Source organism: Motacilla alba, chromosome 8 (assembly GCF_015832195.1).
Source record: "Motacilla alba alba isolate MOTALB_02 chromosome 8, Motacilla_alba_V1.0_pri, whole genome shotgun sequence".
In the NCBI taxonomy this organism is placed as follows: Eukaryota; Metazoa; Chordata; class Aves; order Passeriformes; family Motacillidae; genus Motacilla; species Motacilla alba.
In genome coordinates, this window is record NC_052023.1 from 10,999,228 (window position 1) to 11,017,652 (window position 18,425).

The window sequence follows — 18,425 nt, forward strand, 5'->3', positions numbered from 1 at the left end:
ATTTGGCCTTTACTGCCACTACAATGTAATCAGCACAAATAACAAAAAATTTTCACAAGGTGAGTCACTTAATCTTGATATCAGCCGTGGAAGGAACACATGCCCAGGCATGGCCTACCTGCCCACCTCCACTTATTGAAATTGCGGAGTGACATGATGGCATTTAATGGGCCTTCAGGTGCTGAGTAGTGTCATCTCTCACCACTTTTAGTGGCCATGAAAGCCTTTTTTATTCTCTCAGTATAGACAGAGGTGTTGTAGGAGCATTTCTTGGATGTGTTGTGATTGTGAGCATAATCAACTTAGCATTTTTTTCCATGGAGCCACAGAGAAAGTGTGCAGCAATACTTTGAGGTTGATACTGCTTTAGAGTCCAACCTCAGGGAAAGGGAGAATGTTAAAACAACATTAGAGAGCCAATTTATATTCAGTGTTTTTATCTGGTCACATGCAAAATTTTTGGGTTTGCCAGATTAAATCAAAAGGATGGGAGGATCTGTAAATCATCTTCTCACTCCTCAAGCATATTAAGGTGTGTAAATTTACTATGTGTGTCAAATACATTACTGAAAAATGACAGGGCCAATTATTTATGTGTTTAATTTCACTGAATTCATTTGAAGTTTTTATTTTCTTTTAGATTTTTTTCTAGTTGAATAATGTTAATGTTTTTGCCAAATAAGACTCTCACCATTCAATTGATCAATATTTAAAAAAATTAATTCGTAGTTATAAACTCATTGAATAAGAGAATATAAACTTACTGTATAAACCAAGCATGATAAAAAAGATATTTTAGTTCTCCAGAAAACAAAGATTTTTAGAATTTCTAAATTGTCAGAAAACTGAGAAACTTGACACCTGAAGAGATTGAAACCTCCCTTTTCCCACCCAGGTGCATGGTGAGCCTAAGCCAGTCTTCAAGACTGGCACCAGAAAAGGTGCAACACTGCACCAGCATCTCTCATTACATGCAGAAGAAATTATCATTACTAATCCCTGAGGTCATAACCTCTCAATGAACTTCATTCCTTTTCCATTGCTTCGTTCTTGCAGACCTTCCCATCTGATAGTCTGGTAATTGTGTGCACTGAGGATGGCTTCAGTATTTGTGCCTTCAGCAAGTTACATTAGCCCACGCCTGCTTTTTGCACCAGGGCAGAGCTGTGAGGGGAAAGAGAGGCACACTTGGCTCTGCAAGGAGAAAGCAGAAGACAAGGAGCAGCGGAGGGAACAGTGCAAAGGAGGAATGCAGAGGCTCCCACCCACCTCTATCTGACTGGATCCCCATGCTAAGAAGGACCAGCAAGACCCTCACTAAAGCTAAAGTGAAAACGGTGTGTTGTTCTCCAGGATAAGAAATGGAGGAAGGAGCTCAAGCTTTTCCAGACTGGAGTCTGGTGCAGCCCAGGCTGCTGGGAGCAAGCACAGGTTGTTTCTTGAATTGCAGGTGAAGAATTAATGACTTTGTAGGGCTGTGCCAGCTGCAGGAGTGGCTAGAGCAGGCAGGACTCCCTCGTGCAGGCATGTGACAGGATCATCTCTGGTCTGGTGGTCCAGACTGTAGCCAGGGTGACACACTTGGCTGACTGCAAACAGCTTCTCTCCCCCAGATTTCAGGTCAGATGGGCAGGATTCAAGATGGAAGCAGAAGATCACTCATCTATAAAAGATTCTGTCCCAAGACACTTTTGGAAGATCAGGCTGTACACAACAGGTCACATCACTTGTCTCCCCCACCTCCCTTATTTTTGAGGGATTTTCTTTGCTGTGTTCTTGTGCTACTCCGCTTCCAAAGAGGCTGGAAGGCAGAAACCCAGATCCACAACACGTACCAGATTAGTCAAGTCCTTGCTGGAGACCTGTCCCCAGGGGTTAGGAGGGGACCCTGCATCACCCTCTTGGAGAGCACAGCACCATATCCATGTCCCTGCAGCCAGGCTTCTCCTGCAGACCAGGGTCCTTTCTCCAGCTGGAGCTCCTGCCCAGGCTGCTGCAGCACTGCCAACGGTGTGGGAAGGGTGAACAACAAGGAACCCAGACACCCGCTGAGCATGGGAAGTAAACAAAGGCCAATGTGCAGACAAAGGGAACCCATCAAAGCTAGTGAGTGTGAAAAGAAGAACAGACTGATGGAGGAGAGGTAAAATGGTGAAATCTATTAGATGTGTTGGAGAATTAAGGAGTGAAGCAGAAGGTGCAGTAGAAATTAAAAAAAAAAATCTAATGAGCAAATACCACACAGAAATAATAGTGGAGGTGGCAGACACAACAGGGAAATGGAGTCCAGGACCAAGAAAGGAGAAATAAATTGGATTCAGAGCAGAAGAAAAGAGAGTGACCTGGAAATTAATTCCAATAGCAGGAAGAGGCTGGGCTGTGCAATTTGGGGTTCATTAGAGCCTAACAAGCCTGCCAGCAAGGGTGGATCCAGAGGAGAGAAAGAATGCTTGGAGAAAGCTATGAGATGCAGGATACAAGGTGGAAAATAATCCAGTACGAGAGAGTGTGAAGGAATCCACTGATGTCTGATTCATGACAAACTTCTTAGCAAGGTTTCCATTGAATTGGAACACAAATCAACTAAAAACAGAGTAATGTTGCAAAATAAAAGGAGAACAAAGAAGAAAAACAGCGAAGAGTAACAAACAAGGCTGATGCCTATACTTAACAAGGGAGAAAAACTGATCCAGACTGCTTTGGCTCTGCCAGTCTGGTGTTAACAGTATCCAGTTAAAGAGTAACACAGAACACAGGCATGAAATGGAGGATAAAATAAAGTTTATCATGTCGACTAACTTGATAGTTTAAAAAAACCCCTTTCTATAAAGCCACAGGCCCTGCATGGACTCCAGGGAAGCAGCTCTGAACCTTGGGACCAATTCGGAAGCACGGTAGGTGTTGGGGCAGAAACAAACACAGGAATTTCACGTGGTAAGGAGTGGTTCGGGTCAAGACGAAGGCAAGGACTGAGGAAAAGGAGCATATCAGGACACACAGCTTACTACCGAGGTACTTTGTGGATATTTTTATAAATTAATTTCCTTGAGGACTGGCACAAATATTAGGTGTAATCTGATGAGATAGGAATGTTGTAGTGCATTAGCAATGTAGGGGAAAGTAAAGGAATGCTGTACCACCAAAAAAGGGCAAGAAAGTCACCAGAAGAGACACTGACCTGCCTCTGCAAATTCAGCCCTGCCTGTATCCAGGTGGAAATTCTCCCTAGGTGAGCACAAGTCTGTAACTGCTCCTGGTCACCCATCTTCAGGAGAGGAAATGTGAACAGCAGAACAGCAAAAAGAGCGACCATGGTATCAGGTGCAGGAACAGGCAGACTAATAAGAAAACGCTGGAAAGACTTGTTTAGTCTTCCCCGTAATGGCTGAGAGGGAGATGATTGCAGTCTACAAACACACTGCAGCATGAACACCAAGGCAGGACCGTGGTGAGATAAATTACAACGCTGGCACAGGAACAAGTGTTTATTAGCCAGCCGTGCATCAAATTAAGCTGGAAATGAGAAGATGATTCCTGACAATTAGAATAGGGAGTTTTGAAAACGCCTTCAGACCAGACGAGCGCGACTCAAGTCCCGGCCACTTTTTAGGGTGCAGATTGGCCTGGCTGTGGAGGCGCCACAGGATGGAAACACTCTGGGAACTGCCCGCGGTCCGGGCCGGCGTCTCTGGGCTCTGTCCGGTGTCCCCGAAAGCTCTCGGTGCCTGTTGCGGTGTCACGAGGCGGATAAAAGCCTATGAGCAGCAGATTTATGGACCTGTACGGGTCTCCCTCAAGCAGCCACCACCACCCCCGAGCCAGCCCTCCGCCCCGCTGGCTGACCCTGCCCAGCCCGCGTCCTTTCCCAGCCATTTTCCACCTTCCCCTCGCGCCGCCCTGCCCGCAGCCAGAGCCCGCCCGGCCCCTCAAGCCCCGCCGCGGTGGGCGTGGCCACGGAACGGGCGGGACGCGGCGGGCCCGCCGATTGGCCGCGACTCCGCCGGAGGCGGAGCTCTGCACTTTCTGCCAATCGGCAGCGACGAAGGGGCGGGGCTTCCCGCTTTAATGGCGGGGGCGGCCGTGGCGGCGGCAGATTGGGGTGCGGCTGGCGGTGAGTGCGGGTGGCCGTGGAGTGGAGGGTGCGGGGCTCGTTCCTGCCTGGCAGGGGGTGGGCTGGGGATGTCTGGTCTGTTCTAGCGGTTATTTGGGGTGTTTGCGAGTGGGGAGTTCGGGTGGAGGTGTCCGAGGTTACCGGTGGGTCGAGGCTGGTCATTCGGGTGTGCTGAGGGGGCTTCGGAAGGTGGTTGCAGAGCCAGAGGATGCTGAGGAGGCCTTAGCAGGGTTTAGCTGCTTTGAGGGTCAAGCCTTGCTGCTAGGAATAGCGGGTCCTGCCCTGGGGAAGCCATGTGCTGGCTTGGCACCTGTTAACTAGCCTGCTGGAGGAGGCTCGTGTGTTGTGTGTATGTCCATTTTCCCGTCACCTGGGATGCTCACGGTCATGGGAGGAGGTGTGTGGTGTCTCCTCACCACAGGGGTGGGGAGCCGTGGCCTGATGGGTGGGATGGGTGTTGTGATACTGTGACGTGCCCTTGGCGGGTGATCACGCTGGGTGCGGCTGTAGAGGCTGTCACCCCCCCGGAAAGGGGAGTACCCGCAGTACCGTGTGGCAAGTCCACCGGTGTGCAAACCTGCCCGTGTCAGGCGGAGGGACACAAGGGGAGTCCGAGTTGAGCTGTTGAAGTAGTTTTTGGGTTTGTGTTTTTTTTCTCAAAAGCAACAGGCTCCTGTGAGGAGCTGTAGTGCTCCTTGGCTCACAGCCTGGTGCCGCTGTCTCAGCGCACCCATGGTGCCAGGGAAGGGTGCGATTCCCTTCTTCCGTCGGCTGCTCTCCTTCGGGGCAGAGCCGGCCCCTCTGTGCGAGGCTGGGATGCACTGCCGGCCGGCCGGGGGGAAGGACTGTCCCTCCACGCTGTGTGCCGTGGCACAAACACCGGCCTCCGCCCCGGCAGGCCTCTGCCGGAGGCCGCGCTGGGTCCCGGCCGTGACGGGGCTGCCTCCCCACTGCTGGCCGGCGGCCCGAGCCCAGGGTACGCCTGCTTCCCGGCTCCGGGACCGGTGGCGGCGCGGCCTCAGGAGCGCGGTCGGCATCGCCCTGTTGGCGTTTTGGCGGGGTTGTCCCAGCTCCACAGGCAGCGGAGTAGCCCCGTGGGCTCGCTGGAAGGTGGCTGAACCCCCACACATCGCGGCGGCGGCGCGGGGCCTCTCTGGGCCCGCTGCGGCCCTTCCCAGCCGCGCAGGCCCCGCTTCCGGGCCCGTCCGCGCCACACCCGAGCCGGGCCGGGAACCGCCCGGGCGGGGGGAACCGGCGCTCCCTCCGGCGGCAGCGGGGCCGCGGCTTTTGCCAGAGGGACTCGCAGGGGTGGCAGTCAGCCTGAGCGGGGCGCTGCCCGGCTCCTGCCATGGGCACCGGGCTGAGAGCTGCGGGTACGCCGGGCAGCCGAGGGCTGTGGTCTCCTGGGGCTTCTTTGCTGCGGGGCGTGAGCAGCCCCCGGCGGCCGGGGAGCTTTCTTTTACCCGGCCGTCGGCATCAATGTAACCATTCAGACGGCTCTTCCCTCCTCCTCCGGGCAGGGTGGCAGTACCAGGCCTCCCCCGCTGCTGCGACACAATGTCAGCTTTGAGTGCCGGCTCGTGTAGGTGCTTGGCCTCCCGCTGGCCCTCGCTCTGGAACGCGGTGGCAGGAGGAGGAGGTCACTATCACCCCCCGGATGGCAGCAGTTGCCTGGCCTGGCGCTGACCTGGCACTGGTGTGGTCGTTCACGGGGGCTGTGCTTCCTTGACCACTGTGGGCTCCATAACCCCTGGTAGTACCGAGCTTGGTGTGTAGATCTCCTTCGTGGGCCAGTTCCTCTGTTGTAGCGAAGGGGAAGCTGGGAAAGCTACTTATTTTTACGTTGTAACAGACTAAATGAGGCATCATAAATAGGCATTGCAACAGCTTTGAGGGTGGCAGTCTGTGCCTCAGTGCCTGGGCTGCTGCCTGCAGAGGGGCTGTCAGGTGCTCTCCCTGTGACTGATCATGTTGGTTCTGCAGTCCTAAAAGCAGGGAGGGAAAAGTGGGGTGAATACCCCTTCTTATTCTCAGTGGGTAGCATGGAATAACACTAGGTGCTTTACCTGCTAGTGCATTTCCTCAGAGCATCTCTTCCCCTCCTGGAGGCCAGGATTGCCTGTGCAGCAGTGCATTCATCCTGCTGTGCTGTCCCAAACTGACCACCTTCTCTTCTACCAGAATGCAGCCAGGGCAGATTCCTAGCTGGATGGAGCTGACCTTCCCACCGGACCTGCTGGGCAGCTTCTTGAGGGTAGTTTAGAGTCAAACAGCTGGCTGAGCCCTTGGGGCTTGGCTGAGACTGCTGTGCCTTATCTCTTTCCTAGGAAGCCCCTCTAGCTCATGGGTGTGAGCTGCTGCTAACAGCCTGCTCCTATGAGAAACAGCAAGATGCCAGTTGTTGCAGCATCTGCTTGCTACATCTCGCTGCAGGGATTAAGCTGTGCCACCCACACAGCCTGGGCCTCTGTGGTCCTGCCTTATGTTGTGTTCTTATTTTTGTTTCCTGAAAGCCCATTGGTGGGGGTGATTATGTGGTCCTTCAGGGAAGAAGTGTAATATAAAAGTACTGTTAAAACTAAAACTTGGGAGTAGAAGCTCACTCTGACCAAGAGGTGTCTCGTACCATATGTTAGAGATAAAAAATAAGGGAGCTGATGTTGCATAGTGTCTCCTTTCTCTGCCGGTAGAGAAAAGCTTTGCATCCTGAGGAACCTCTGAAGCTGGTATTGGGGGCAGGTGCTTGACTGGGTGCTGTCCTTGAATGTTACAGGTGAATGCTTTCTTCTTTTCTGCTGGGGGTTACAGCACAGTGAACACTCAGCCTGAGATGCTTACAAGGGACACTGGGAGTGGTGCCTGTGATGGCCCAAGAGATGCTCTGTGTTTCTGTGCTTTTGTGTTGGAGTTCTGGTAGTGTGTGCCCTACTGGCTGTCAGATGGTGGGAGTACCTGGGCTGGAAAATCTGGTTCTTGCCAGTCAAACAGGTGAGGCAGCTTGGGTTCTTTTAGGGAGGAGACAGTCCCCAGGAGCCAGGACTCTTCCCTGCAGGAATTGTGGGGCTGCTGTTGCTCAGAGATGACAAGTTGCTGCTGCCACAGCCTATTCCCCACCATCATGCTGTTGTCTGCATTCTGAGCCTTTAGCAGCTTGAGGGTGGTGGAAGTGGTAACTGGGTCTGATGTTTCTTGATTTCCACGTTTCTTGATTTAGTGTGTCACAGGGTCGATTCTTCGCTCTGGGATGGGTTGGGGTGGTGAGCTGTCACTGGCAGCAAGCTCTCCAGCTTTGTTGCAAGGAGTGCTCTTACCCTGTGGATCAGATCAGCTAGCTTGCTCTCATAGTTTAAGATTTGCTCTGTGTGCACACAGATTTTATAACTCGTGCTGCTTCTACTTAACCCTAAGAGGCTTTCCTTGTCTGTACAGCAGTAGAAGCAAGTGCACTGACCGAGTGGTCAATCTACACCTGTGTTGAGATAGCCAGTCTTCATACTTCACTTTTTTTGTGCTTGGAAGGCTGTGAACCTCCTTGAATGTGGTAACCATTAAGCCTCAGGCATGTTGGGTTCTAGGTGCATATACTGTGCTACTGGAGTATGACATCTCCATACTGTCAGAGAACATCCTGCACTCTTGTTAGAAGATTGTGCACTGTCTTCTTGATGTGGAGGGTACAGAACCCAAAGCTGGTGTCATGGTACGTTCCAGGCAGTGGCCCCTTGTCTCGTTGAGAAGTGGCTCTGGATTCATACCTGGGCTTCTTGAATAGTCCAAATAAAGCTGTTGGAGGCAATTTGTGAGTCTTTCCTTTCTGCATCTTGCTTGTAGATTTTAATGTCCATCTTGTCTTGATGTACCTGTCTAATTAAGGCTCAAGCCTGAGTGGGGCAGACTACACTAATCATTACTGTCATGATTACAGCCAGGGCTGTGAGAACAGAGGTGAAGCCTTGTATTGAGGCATTTGCATAGTGATTACAACCAGAGATGAGTGCTGTGGTACAGCCTGTCCCACCTCCAGATAGGGGTACTCTGTGTCTTTGCTAGGTGGCTTTAGAAGGCTGACCTGATTTTGGATGCAGGTGTTAGAATTTGCCTAGCTCAATGTAGCCCTGCCTGCCCTCCTGTCACCTGCCTAGTTCTGTCCTTCCTGAGTGTGCTCTGTGCGCTCTGGGGGGCTGCTGGGTGCCTTCACTTCAGAGAGGGACCTCAGCCATCTCTACCTTCCCCCTTCACCTGGTGCTGTATGAGGGAGTAACACAAATCAATATGGTTAATTCAGAAAGGAAATACTTTATTTTCCACTTCTGTTGGTATCTCATGTTGTTTCTTTTTTTCCTTCTTTATTCCTTTGTTCCTTGCTATGTCAGATTTTCTGCCTAATGTTGCCTTTTCTAGTTTGTTTTTTTTTCCCTCATCTCATCTGCTCTCATCTCTACTGATATCAGTTCTCTGAATGTGCAGCCACCAGCTTTGAATGCAATAAGGAGTAAACCTACTCTTTACAGCTCGGGGAGGTGCTGCCCCTCGCATAAAAAAGTATGCTGTGCATATTAAACCTCTTACTGCAAGGTATGCTCTTGTGGGACCTTGAAGTCTGATTATCTGCCTTGATTTTTGTACAAGGTTACCAGACCCTATTGCAATGCATGTGCCCTTTTCCCTGAAAGCTTGTGAGGTGCCACACTGACTGTCAGTCAGAGCATTCCTGCTAATCTGGGAGTCTCCTCTTGCTTTCCCTGCTTCCAGTGAGTATGGGAGGGGGAAAGCTTAATCTGTTTGTAGGTTGCTATCCAAAGGCCTCAGGGTTTTACAGCCACTGTGTGAGAGAGCGGTAGAGTATTAACACACACTTGGTGAGGATGAGGAAACTGCTCAACCAGGCAGGGCACTTCCTGCCACTTGGATCCAGTGTGCCAGGAGCAGCACCCAGCCAGTGGGATTCCCTCACCAGTTGCAATGGCAGCTCTTGCAAGAGCTGTTACATATCACAATTTTGAGAGTTTGCATCCCTTATGTCTCCCAATACCTCCTGTACTGACTTCAGAATATGCTGGTGTAGAACATATGCTACCAGGTAGTTGCTCACTCAGCATGAAGCATGTGAGCCAGAGGAAGTGACTAATGGATAGGATATCAAATAGGAAAACTAGCATAAAGTTTCCTTGCAGTCTTTGTAGTTAGGTTGTGAACGGAGTTCTGGGACTGGTTGTTCTCAAATTGCAATCAGAGTTTGCCCCAAGTCCTCAGAGCTGAGGTGCCAGGCTAGCACAGTTGCTTTACTGCCCATATCTGTTGGTATGACTTTCCACACTTAAAACATAGAAGCTCTGGTTGTCCTGCCAGACTTGTCTTCTGTGGCTGGTGAGCTGGTGACAGGCCTGTCTTTATACTGGTATCTTTTGAGAAAAAACATGACTTTAGAAGCATGTGGACAATGTTATCTTGAGTCTTCAGTGAATGGCTGAAGTTATTAGCAGGAATGCAAGTGTACTTGAATACAGCTCTCCTGTTGAGTGGCCTCTGCTGCGTGTGTTTGAGCTGGTGTTAGGAGATGCTGTGTGTGAAATAAGTGTGTACTGCCTGGTTACAAGCCCCTCTTCCTTTGACTGAGCACACAGCAGCAGACAGTGGAGATCCAAATTCAGTTTTCTGTGCTTCACTGTACACTTCAGTCTTAGAGTGATCCCATTGCAGAATTGATAGAAAATAGGGGTTTGCAGCTTATTGCTGCCTGGACTCCTTCTCTCTTGTCTTGCTCTGGCTGCCTTGCTGCTTGTGTGTTGTTTGGGACAGATAAATTTTCATGTTCCTCATCTTGCTGGATTCACTTGTGCATAAGCTCAGGAAAGCCACTGGAGCTGTGGCTGTCAGCTCTTGGTGATGATGTTTTGTGATGCCAGCCTTGTGTGTGCAGTACACGCCCCTGTCTGTGGCTGGCTTGATCAGTTCCACTCTTCTGCAGGGGAATATAGTTCATGGGCACATGAGGCTGTGTGCAGGCTTTGCTGGACCCCATGGTGACTTTCTGGAATGCCAGGCAATTGGGTAGGAGCCATGGTGGGGAGCTGGAGGAGGAAGATGCCTCTTCCTGAGAGGTGGTGAGCTCAAAGCTGCGTTGGGCAGCAAGCCTTGTTGCCAGCTTGTAGGGCAGGGATGCGAGTTAGTTTCACATCTGGCCAACTGATTATCTCCTGACCTTTGAGGGCTGCTGCTCCCTGGGAAGCCCCACGGGGCCAGGCCTGCTTTAGCCAGTTCAGCAAGGGCCCTGTGCCAGCTCTCCCTGGGGTGGCAGCTCTGTGGCCACCTACCAGATGGTTTTGGTGCTGCCTTTAATTAAACTAGTGGGGAGATGAGGGTGTTTGCTTTTGCACTTATTACAGGACTGATTTCTGACCTGAATGCTGAGGAGTAGGAGTGTTCCGTGTCTGAGGCAGAGTCTGTTGCTTGCAGATAGTTGTGTGGGGAGATGTGTGCCCTGCAAGGCTGTTAACAAAACTAACTGGGTTGAGCTCTGGTCTCTGTCAGTGTCATGGTTCTGACAGTGCTGTGGTCTGACTGGGGCTGGTCATAAAAGGCCTTGCTGCTGAAGTTGCACTAATTAGCTGTATAGCTTGCTGGAAATATGCAGTCTACACATTGCTTGGTGTAAGCAAGTATTTAATCCTTGATGTCAGTTACTGGAGCAGATTGTGGCCTGATACTCTAGTTTGCAAATAGTGGGAACTTTTTGTCTGACATGGGGAAGCGACTCCCTGCTGCTGAGAGATAGGAGATGTGTTGCAAGGTTTCTCTGTATCATCTAGGGTGTGTTTAGGCCCCTAGGGTTCCTGCTCATTTGGGATGCTTGGACCTAGTTGCTTGATTTCTCTTTAGCTGTTGAAGGCTCAGCTTTGGGTTCTGCATCTTTTCCCAACTCCTTGCTTAAGAAGATCAGAATTTAGGAGGAGTTAGAGGAAAGTGAATGTCCCCCATGCGCAGAGAGGACAGATCCAACCACTGAGCTGTGAACACCTGCAGTGTGTAATGTGCAGTGTAGTGTGGAGTGCAGTAAGAGCCGATGCCTGTCTGAATGGTGAACCCCTCTCAAAGTCCAGGGGTCCTGTGCACAGAGGGGAGTTCAGCTTCCTGGACAGTTGGCGCTCGTGCTGGAAAACCCCTGCCTGCAGCAGAAAGGCTGGCATGGGGCAGTCATGGTTTAGACAGGCAAGTGCACTTCACATGCCCCTGCCTAGCGAAGGTAACTCGGGCATGCCCTGCAACTCCCACTTTGCTGCTCAGCTGTCAACACCCCAAGGTCAGTGGCTGGCCCTTGAGGGACAGAGGAGGGCAAGACATACCTGCATCTGCTCACTGAGCAAGGCATGCTTTGGCCACTTTGATGCAGGATGATGTACCCTGCCAGTGGGGACAGATGCCAGATCTTCTGAAGACCTGAAGACCTCAGGGGTTTCTCTGGAGATGTGGTTGCTCTGTTAACTTAATTTAGCAGGATGTTGTGCCTAGAGAAACCAAGGAAATTGGTCCTTTCCATAAGGGCCTGTAGCACAAATCTTCTATTTCTGTCTTGGTAGAAATGTTTGTGCTTGCCCAGAGATTGTGTTCAGGACAAGTCCAATGCCTCCCAACTTCCTGTGGCACATGTGGCTGTAGGAGTGTCAGGGGTGCTTTGCAAAACAGCAATAAGACAGACTTGTTACTGTTCATGCTGGTGGGCGTTTCTGTGCTAGTCCTGGTTTGAAATGGGCTTCTCCCACAGGTTGGGGGAATAGCTGTCATGGACCCTGGATTGTTTTGAGCTGGGGTCCTAGTTGGCCAGTGGTACCGGAGGCTTTGGCCCAGGGTCAGGGAAGTGATCCATGGTGTCTGAGCTGAAGTGTGTTTCTGCAGTGTGGGATACAGCTGACACTCTCTCTTCTCATCCAAGCCTGCTCAAAATAGGCAAGTACTCGGCAGGATTTTTGTCTCTGCCCTGGACCTGTAGTAAGGCTGACTCATTCACCTTGATAAGATAAACACAGACCTTGAATAGTCAGGTGCCTCTGCTGGGAACTGACTCTTGAGGGCTCCTCAATCTAGCAAATAAAGGTGTAGCTGGATGTAGTGGTTGAAAGCTGAAACTAGACAGACAAGTTTGGAGCTTGCTCTTAGCCATTAAAGCAACATAAAGCTCAGCAGCTTTCCAGACTTGTACTTACTGTGTTTCCCACAGCTGAGCCTTGAGTATCTCTTAAGGATGCAATAGTTCCTGCTATGCTTTTAGCTGGCCTTTGCTGCATGTGGTGAGTGGATTATCTTGGCAGTACCCAGCACCTGAAATATTACTTGCATCACGGTGATACTACAAGTGAGTATTACTTGCTGTTAAACCCTTTGAAACCTTGCTTGGGAGGGTGAACGTGTGTTTTGCTGCTGAGGTGCCCCTGATGTTTGGGGGGATTAGTCCCAAGTGGGCTTTCCCCTATTGCTCCATCTGCTTGCAGGATGGCACAAGGAACTACCTTCCCTGCTTTCTGAAACACAGCAAAACTTCTTGGGCTCTGTCCTTGGGCTGCATGGCTGTGCAGGCTGCTCTGGAACCTTGCTTTGTGGAATGGGTGCTTTGGAGGATTGAGGTGAAAGAGGAGACCTCTTCCTGCCTGCTGCCCTTGCAAAGAGGTTAGCTGGCACTCCCCAGTCTGGAGGAATGCAGAGGGTATGACTGGGCAGGCACAGAGCCAGCACCACTGCTGCACCAAACTGATTTGCAGGGAGTCGTGCACCAGAATGGTGTGTGCCAGGCCCTCCTGAAGATTGCTGCTGGCAAAGCCTGCAGTGGAAGTGCTTGGTAGCTCTGCACAGGAAGTGTCTGCTACCACCCTGTCTACAGCAAAGATGACATTGAGTTTTTCCTCTTGCTGTGAAGCTGAAGGAGCAATGCTGATGTTGGCTGGTGAGGGCTTGAGGTGGCAGTGGCTTCTGAGTATTCAGGGACCTTACTGGGAGGAAGGGTACTCTGGCTTCAGCTTCCTGGCTGCTGGTCTGGAAGAGGCCATGTGCTTCCTGGTGGTGGCAGCAATATACCTCCTGGGAAGACTGGGCTGGGGACCCATTTCCCAAGGCCATGTGTGGGCAGTGACTCCACTGCAACTTGGAGGGAAGGGGTAGGTGGAGTGTCTGGTAGCAGCTGTGGGGAATGCCTCCCTTGCAGATGGATGAGTCAGGTGAGGCTGGGCCTATGCTCTGTCTCCCTTCCTGCTGCTCTGGTGTCCTGTGTTCTGGGGGGAGGTTGGGGAGCACAGGGGATTGGTGAGGGTGTTCAAAACTTGCCTGCAGCAGTAAGAGCCTGGGCCTTTCCTGCTTTTCTGGAGAGCATCTGCCCGGATCACTTTCTGGTATGTGTTCATACTGAGGCTGAGCAAGTGTGGGGAGTGCCAGTCCTTCTCCTTGCAGCCTTCCATCGTCTGGCTTTCTCTTGTCTGGAAGGGGAGTGGAAATGCCATTGCCGAGCAGGATGCACCTGGCCTCTGAGGTACTAGGTTATGTGGCAGTGGTTTCTTGTCCGGAGGGTTTTGTGCAAGGATGTGAAACTGGGAACTTTGACATCAGAAACTGATGTTTGTTTCTGAACTATGGATTTCCTTCCTCATGTAATGGGCATGCCAGTGATGGTGTGCTGCTTCTGTGGTGGGAATCAGTTGGCAGGAGCCTAAAGCTGACCACAAAGGCACTGCGCTGTGGAGAGTGTGGGCCAGCCCTGCATCTCTGCTCCAGGGTCAGACAGAAGTGTGCTGAGTAGGTATGGCTGCCAATGCTGCTGGCGATGTCATGGTGCTTGTGGATGATAGTGCTTGAGCTTGTACAGCAGGAGCAAGATTAAGGGGCTGGAGATACAGTGCTGAGGTTGGAAGCTTTCCTAGCTGGCTTGAAGTGTTGGGTTCTTGCCTTGGAAGGACTGCTGGCATTTGACGATGGGGTTCCCAGCAGAGCTGGGGAAACAGAGCCAGGCTCTGTGAGAAGTGAGGAGGCCTGTGGCTCAGCTGGAACATGACTGTTTGTTTCTCTGAAACTGGGCTCGGTGCGCAGGGCTGTGGTCTGTAGGCTGCCATCCTGGGAAAACAGCTACTTGATCTTCCCTGCCTCTTTCCACAGAGACACTGCCACCACCATGGAGGGGATTGTGACTATGTATCAGGACTTCATGAAGAAAGCAGGTCAGTGTTTGGCTCTGCCCAGCTATCAGACAGGTAGCACTACATGCTTTACTGCCAGAGGCACTGGGGGTGGTCTGTCATCCCTGAAGCATCCCTTGGTGTAACTACATCCTGCCTTTGCCTTTACACAGATGCAACTCCGGGGTTTTTGTGCTGCCTGTTATGAGGCTGTCTTGCATCAGTGCCTGTGTAAATTGTTTTGGGGCACTTGTGTTCTCCTGGGCAGATGATCTCCAGGCTACCCTGCAGCATGGCTTCAGGCTATACAGTGCTGAGCCTGCTGATTTCACTGGCCTCTGCTCCCAGACTGCTTCCCTACTTACACTTGTGTCCTAGAATAGGATTGCCATGCCCTTGTCTCCACTGTGGCAGTAGCACTGCTGGCAGCAGGCTGGGGTGAGGATGCTAACCGCTCTGCACTGTGACTCTTTCTGCAGACCCTCGCATTGCTGATTATCCACTGATGCAGTCCCCATTCCTTGTGATGGGTATCCTTCTGGGATATGTCTACTTTGTCCTATCCTTGGGTCCCCGGCTAATGGCCAACAGGAAGCCTCTAAACCTGAAGAAGTTCATGGTGCTATACAACTTCTTTCTGGTGGGACTCTCCCTTTACATAGTCTATGAGGTGAGTTGTCGGTAGCTTGGTCAGGCATGTGTAAAGCAGTGTGTGCAGGCTGTGTGGGTGATGGGGAGCCCTTTTCCTGGCTGTTCCCTGCCCTTCTGTGCAGACCTTGATGTGCAGTGGGTGATGTGTTAGGCCTCACCCTGATGATGCTCTTTTTGCAGTTCCTGATGGCAGGGTGGCTCACTGGGTACACCTGGCGATGTGACCCTGTGGACTTCTCACAGGACCCCAAGGCCCTCAGGGTGAGTTCTCATCCCTGTCCTGATAAGTGGGGATCATTTTTAGTGCTTCTGTTCGGGTGGCAGGGTCACAGCTCCTGCCTTTCTGAGGCAGAGGATGTGTAGTCTCTGGGCCTTGGTTTCACACCAGGGTAACTGTACGAAGCCCTTCACTCACTGGGCTGGTTCAGGCTGAGGCAGGTCTCTAATGTTAAGCTGTTCTGTTACAGATGGTCAGTGTTGCTTGGCTCTTTGTTTTCTCCAAGTTCATTGAACTGACAGACACGGTGAGTTACTGAGAAGGCCTTTTCACCACTTGCTGGGCAGGGAGCTGAGCCCAGAGTATTTGGGGTAGGTGCTTTTGCAGCCCTTCCAGTCTAACCTGGTAGTGCTTCTGTTTGGCATCACTGCCAAGGAGGCCACCCTGGAATACTAGTGCTGAGGCCACTCTACATGCTACAGCTCTGGAAGCTGTGGTGTGACCTAATGGGTGATGGCAATGGGTGGGGAGGGAGGGAAGCATCATTGAGAGCACACACTGAATTAGTGGCCCAGCCTGCTCTAGCTGCTCCCAGGGCTGCAGCTCTTAATGCTGTTGGGCTTTCATTGCAGGTGATCTTTGTCCTGCGGAAGAAGAATGAGCAGGTGACATTCCTGCATCTTTTCCACCACTCTGTTCTGCCATGGAGCTGGTGGTGGGGAGCAAAGTTTGGTCCAGGTAAGATGGCAACTGTATGAGTGCATGGATTGAGTAGGGTTACCCCAGCATGCTGAGAAGGGGGTTTTGGCCCTGTTGTGCTCTTAGCAGCTCTGTAGTGCTGATTTTTGTGGAGTATTGACTTACACTAAGGAAAATCTATCTTAACAGGGGGAATGGGCTCATTCCATGCCATGATCAATTCCATGGTGCATGTTGTCATGTATTTCTACTATGGGCTCTCAGCAGCAGGACCTGCCTTTCAGAAGTACCTGTGGTGGAAGAAGCACATCACAGCCATCCAGCTGGTGAGTCTGTGTGGTAGAGCAGAGCATGTGCCTGATGTGATGGGCAGGCCAGCCCTTGTACCTTTGAAAGGTGCAGCCAGCAGCAGTTGTCTCCTGTGTAGCATATTGCTCTGAGTTTTTAGCAGCTCTGCCCCACTGTGGGCCTCTGATAGCCTTACCAGCCTGGTTGGGGTGTGGGTGCTGTTCAGCTCCTGGGCTGCAGCCACGTTGGGAGGGTGAGAGGCATATGCTGCTCTGAGACTTGTACCTGCCTCTTCCAGCTGCTGCTGAATGCCTCACCATAAGGACCTCTGCTTCAGACTGGGAAAGGAGTCTAGGTGTTGCCTTTAAAAATAAGGCCTCTAGTGGGTTCCCTGACCCTGCTCCCATGAATAACTTGTTCTTACTCTGCCTTGCTCCCAGGCACAGTTTGTGATTGTCTCCATCCACATCTCCCAGTATTACTTCATGCCCAACTGCCAATACCAGTTCCCCATCTTCATTCACCTTATCTGGATTTATGGGACCATCTTCTTCATCCTCTTCTCCAACTTTTGGTACCAGTCCTACACCAAGGGCAAACGGTTGCCCAGGGTGGCTCAACAAGCAGCCCAGCACAACGGTAGCAGCATCCATGAAAATGGCACTGTCACCAATGGCAAGGTCAAAGCCAACTAGAGGGTAAAGTGCTCCCAGAGCCAATGAGAGCCCCGGGGCAGAGGCAGCTGGGACCTGTCCCTCTGCTCCTGGGTGCCACTAGCCAAGTCAAGTGCCTACAGACTGTTGTACCCCTGTGCCCAGTCCTGCTGTCCCCTGTCTGCATGCTCAGCCCCTCTGCTCTGAGCAGCCATGGGCCACTTCTGCTCCTGGGAGGGCTTGTGCTGTTTCTCCGTGTTGCTGAGCAGAGAGGCAGCTGCCTGCATCACAGCTGTGGGGCTGCAGTCCCATTCCAGTGTTTCCAAAGGAACTTTCCCCAAGTGCCTACATCTGGCTCTTCTGCCTAGGGGCCATTTCCTTCTGAGTAGGACCAAAAGAAGAGACTGCTTCCTGTCCTGGTGCCCTCTCCTCTTCCCTGTCTCACAAGAGCTTGTGTGGATGAGCAGATTCGTCCCTGGCTGCTTGTTACTGCCAGCTCATGTGTGAGTGCTCCTGCTCTACGATGCCTTGTGCCACTTTGTTCCATGCCACAGTGCTGCATGTCCCTTCTGGTCCCTGTGTGCCCAGCTTGGGAGTCCTGCCCTGGCATATCTGTGCCCAGGTGTCTGTGGAGAACGTAGGGGCAGTACTTATGGGACTTAAGGGCCCAGACCTGCCCAGTACAGTACCCATGCCCTGTGCCTAGTACATAGCAGGGGCTGTGACAGCCTGAAAGGCTTCCCCCATGTGATAAGCCCAGGTTGCCTTGCTGTTCTTGTGCCTGGGCTGGGTGCTCAGTGTGTGCTTAAGCCACACTTACCTGATCCTCTAAGGCAGCTGGTGGCTTGCTCCATAGTGGGGGAGACCAAGCTCAGCCTAGTCTTGGACCACTTCCATTCCTGTAAATTCAAGACTTGAGCAATAAGTGCCCCTAAAATCAGCTCCTGGGCTCTCCTGCTTGGGTCCAGCCCTGCTCTGGCCTAGCCTGAGCACAGTAGAGGGTGGTTTTAAGTATGCTCGGCTGTGGTGCAAGAGTGAGCACCTCTTGCCTCTGTGGATCTGACTGGGTCTGTGTGAAGATGTGCTCTGTCCTTCAGCAGGGCAGTGCAGCATCTCTCCTGGCCTGGTGCCCGTCACCTGCTCTGATTGTAACCAAAACATGCTGATGGCCTCGAGGATGAGGTGAAGGAGCCAGGCCCTGTCAGATTGGGCTGCTCTTCTATCACAAATAAACAAACAGAAGGAGAAATGGCTCTGTTCTCTTGTTTTCTTGGCTCAATATAAAGAAAAGCTCTTCCAGGTCCTGCCCAGCATGGTTGAAGGCAGGGCTGGGAGCAGCAGCTGGTGTAGCAGGTTTGTGCTGGGGGAAGAGGGTGATGGTTGTGTGCTGATGCAGCAGATGGCGGATTGTTTCCAACTGTTTTGGTAGAGCAGTGCTTAGGGCTGGATGTGTGTCAAGGCTTCTGTTGTGAAAGTGACTCCACCCTGTCAAAAAATGGCTGGGGTGGAGTGTGGGTGTGGGCTGGGCCCTGGGCCACCTGCCCAGGAAGAACTGCTGCTTTTCAGAAATTACGGGGATTTGAGGTATGGCAGAGCAGGGAATAGAGACTTTGGAAACTTGAGTGCTTGAGAAGCAGCAGTTTGTTGCTTTC

General features: G+C 51.8%; 1 protein-coding gene across 2 annotated transcripts; it reads left to right on the forward strand.

Annotated features, from left to right (window-relative positions):
* The first annotated feature begins 4,058 nt into the window (after positions 1-4,058).
* ELOVL1 (ELOVL fatty acid elongase 1) lies at positions 4,059-18,024 on the forward strand. 2 transcript variants are annotated; one of them, XM_038144201.1, is made up of 8 exons: positions 4,059-4,111; positions 14,246-14,307; positions 14,745-14,935; positions 15,097-15,177; positions 15,384-15,440; positions 15,766-15,871; positions 16,022-16,158; positions 16,561-18,024. In XM_038144201.1, exons 2-8 carry the CDS (start codon positions 14,262-14,264, stop codon positions 16,813-16,815), a joined length of 873 nt encoding a protein of 290 aa, XP_038000129.1. In that variant the 5' UTR covers positions 4,059-4,111; positions 14,246-14,261; the 3' UTR covers positions 16,816-18,024. The 2 variants fall into 2 exon arrangements, with proteins under 2 accessions (XP_038000129.1, XP_038000130.1); XM_038144202.1 differs by lacking the exon at positions 4,059-4,111 and adding an exon at positions 12,315-12,461.
* The last annotated feature ends 401 nt before the right edge of the window (positions 18,025-18,425 follow it).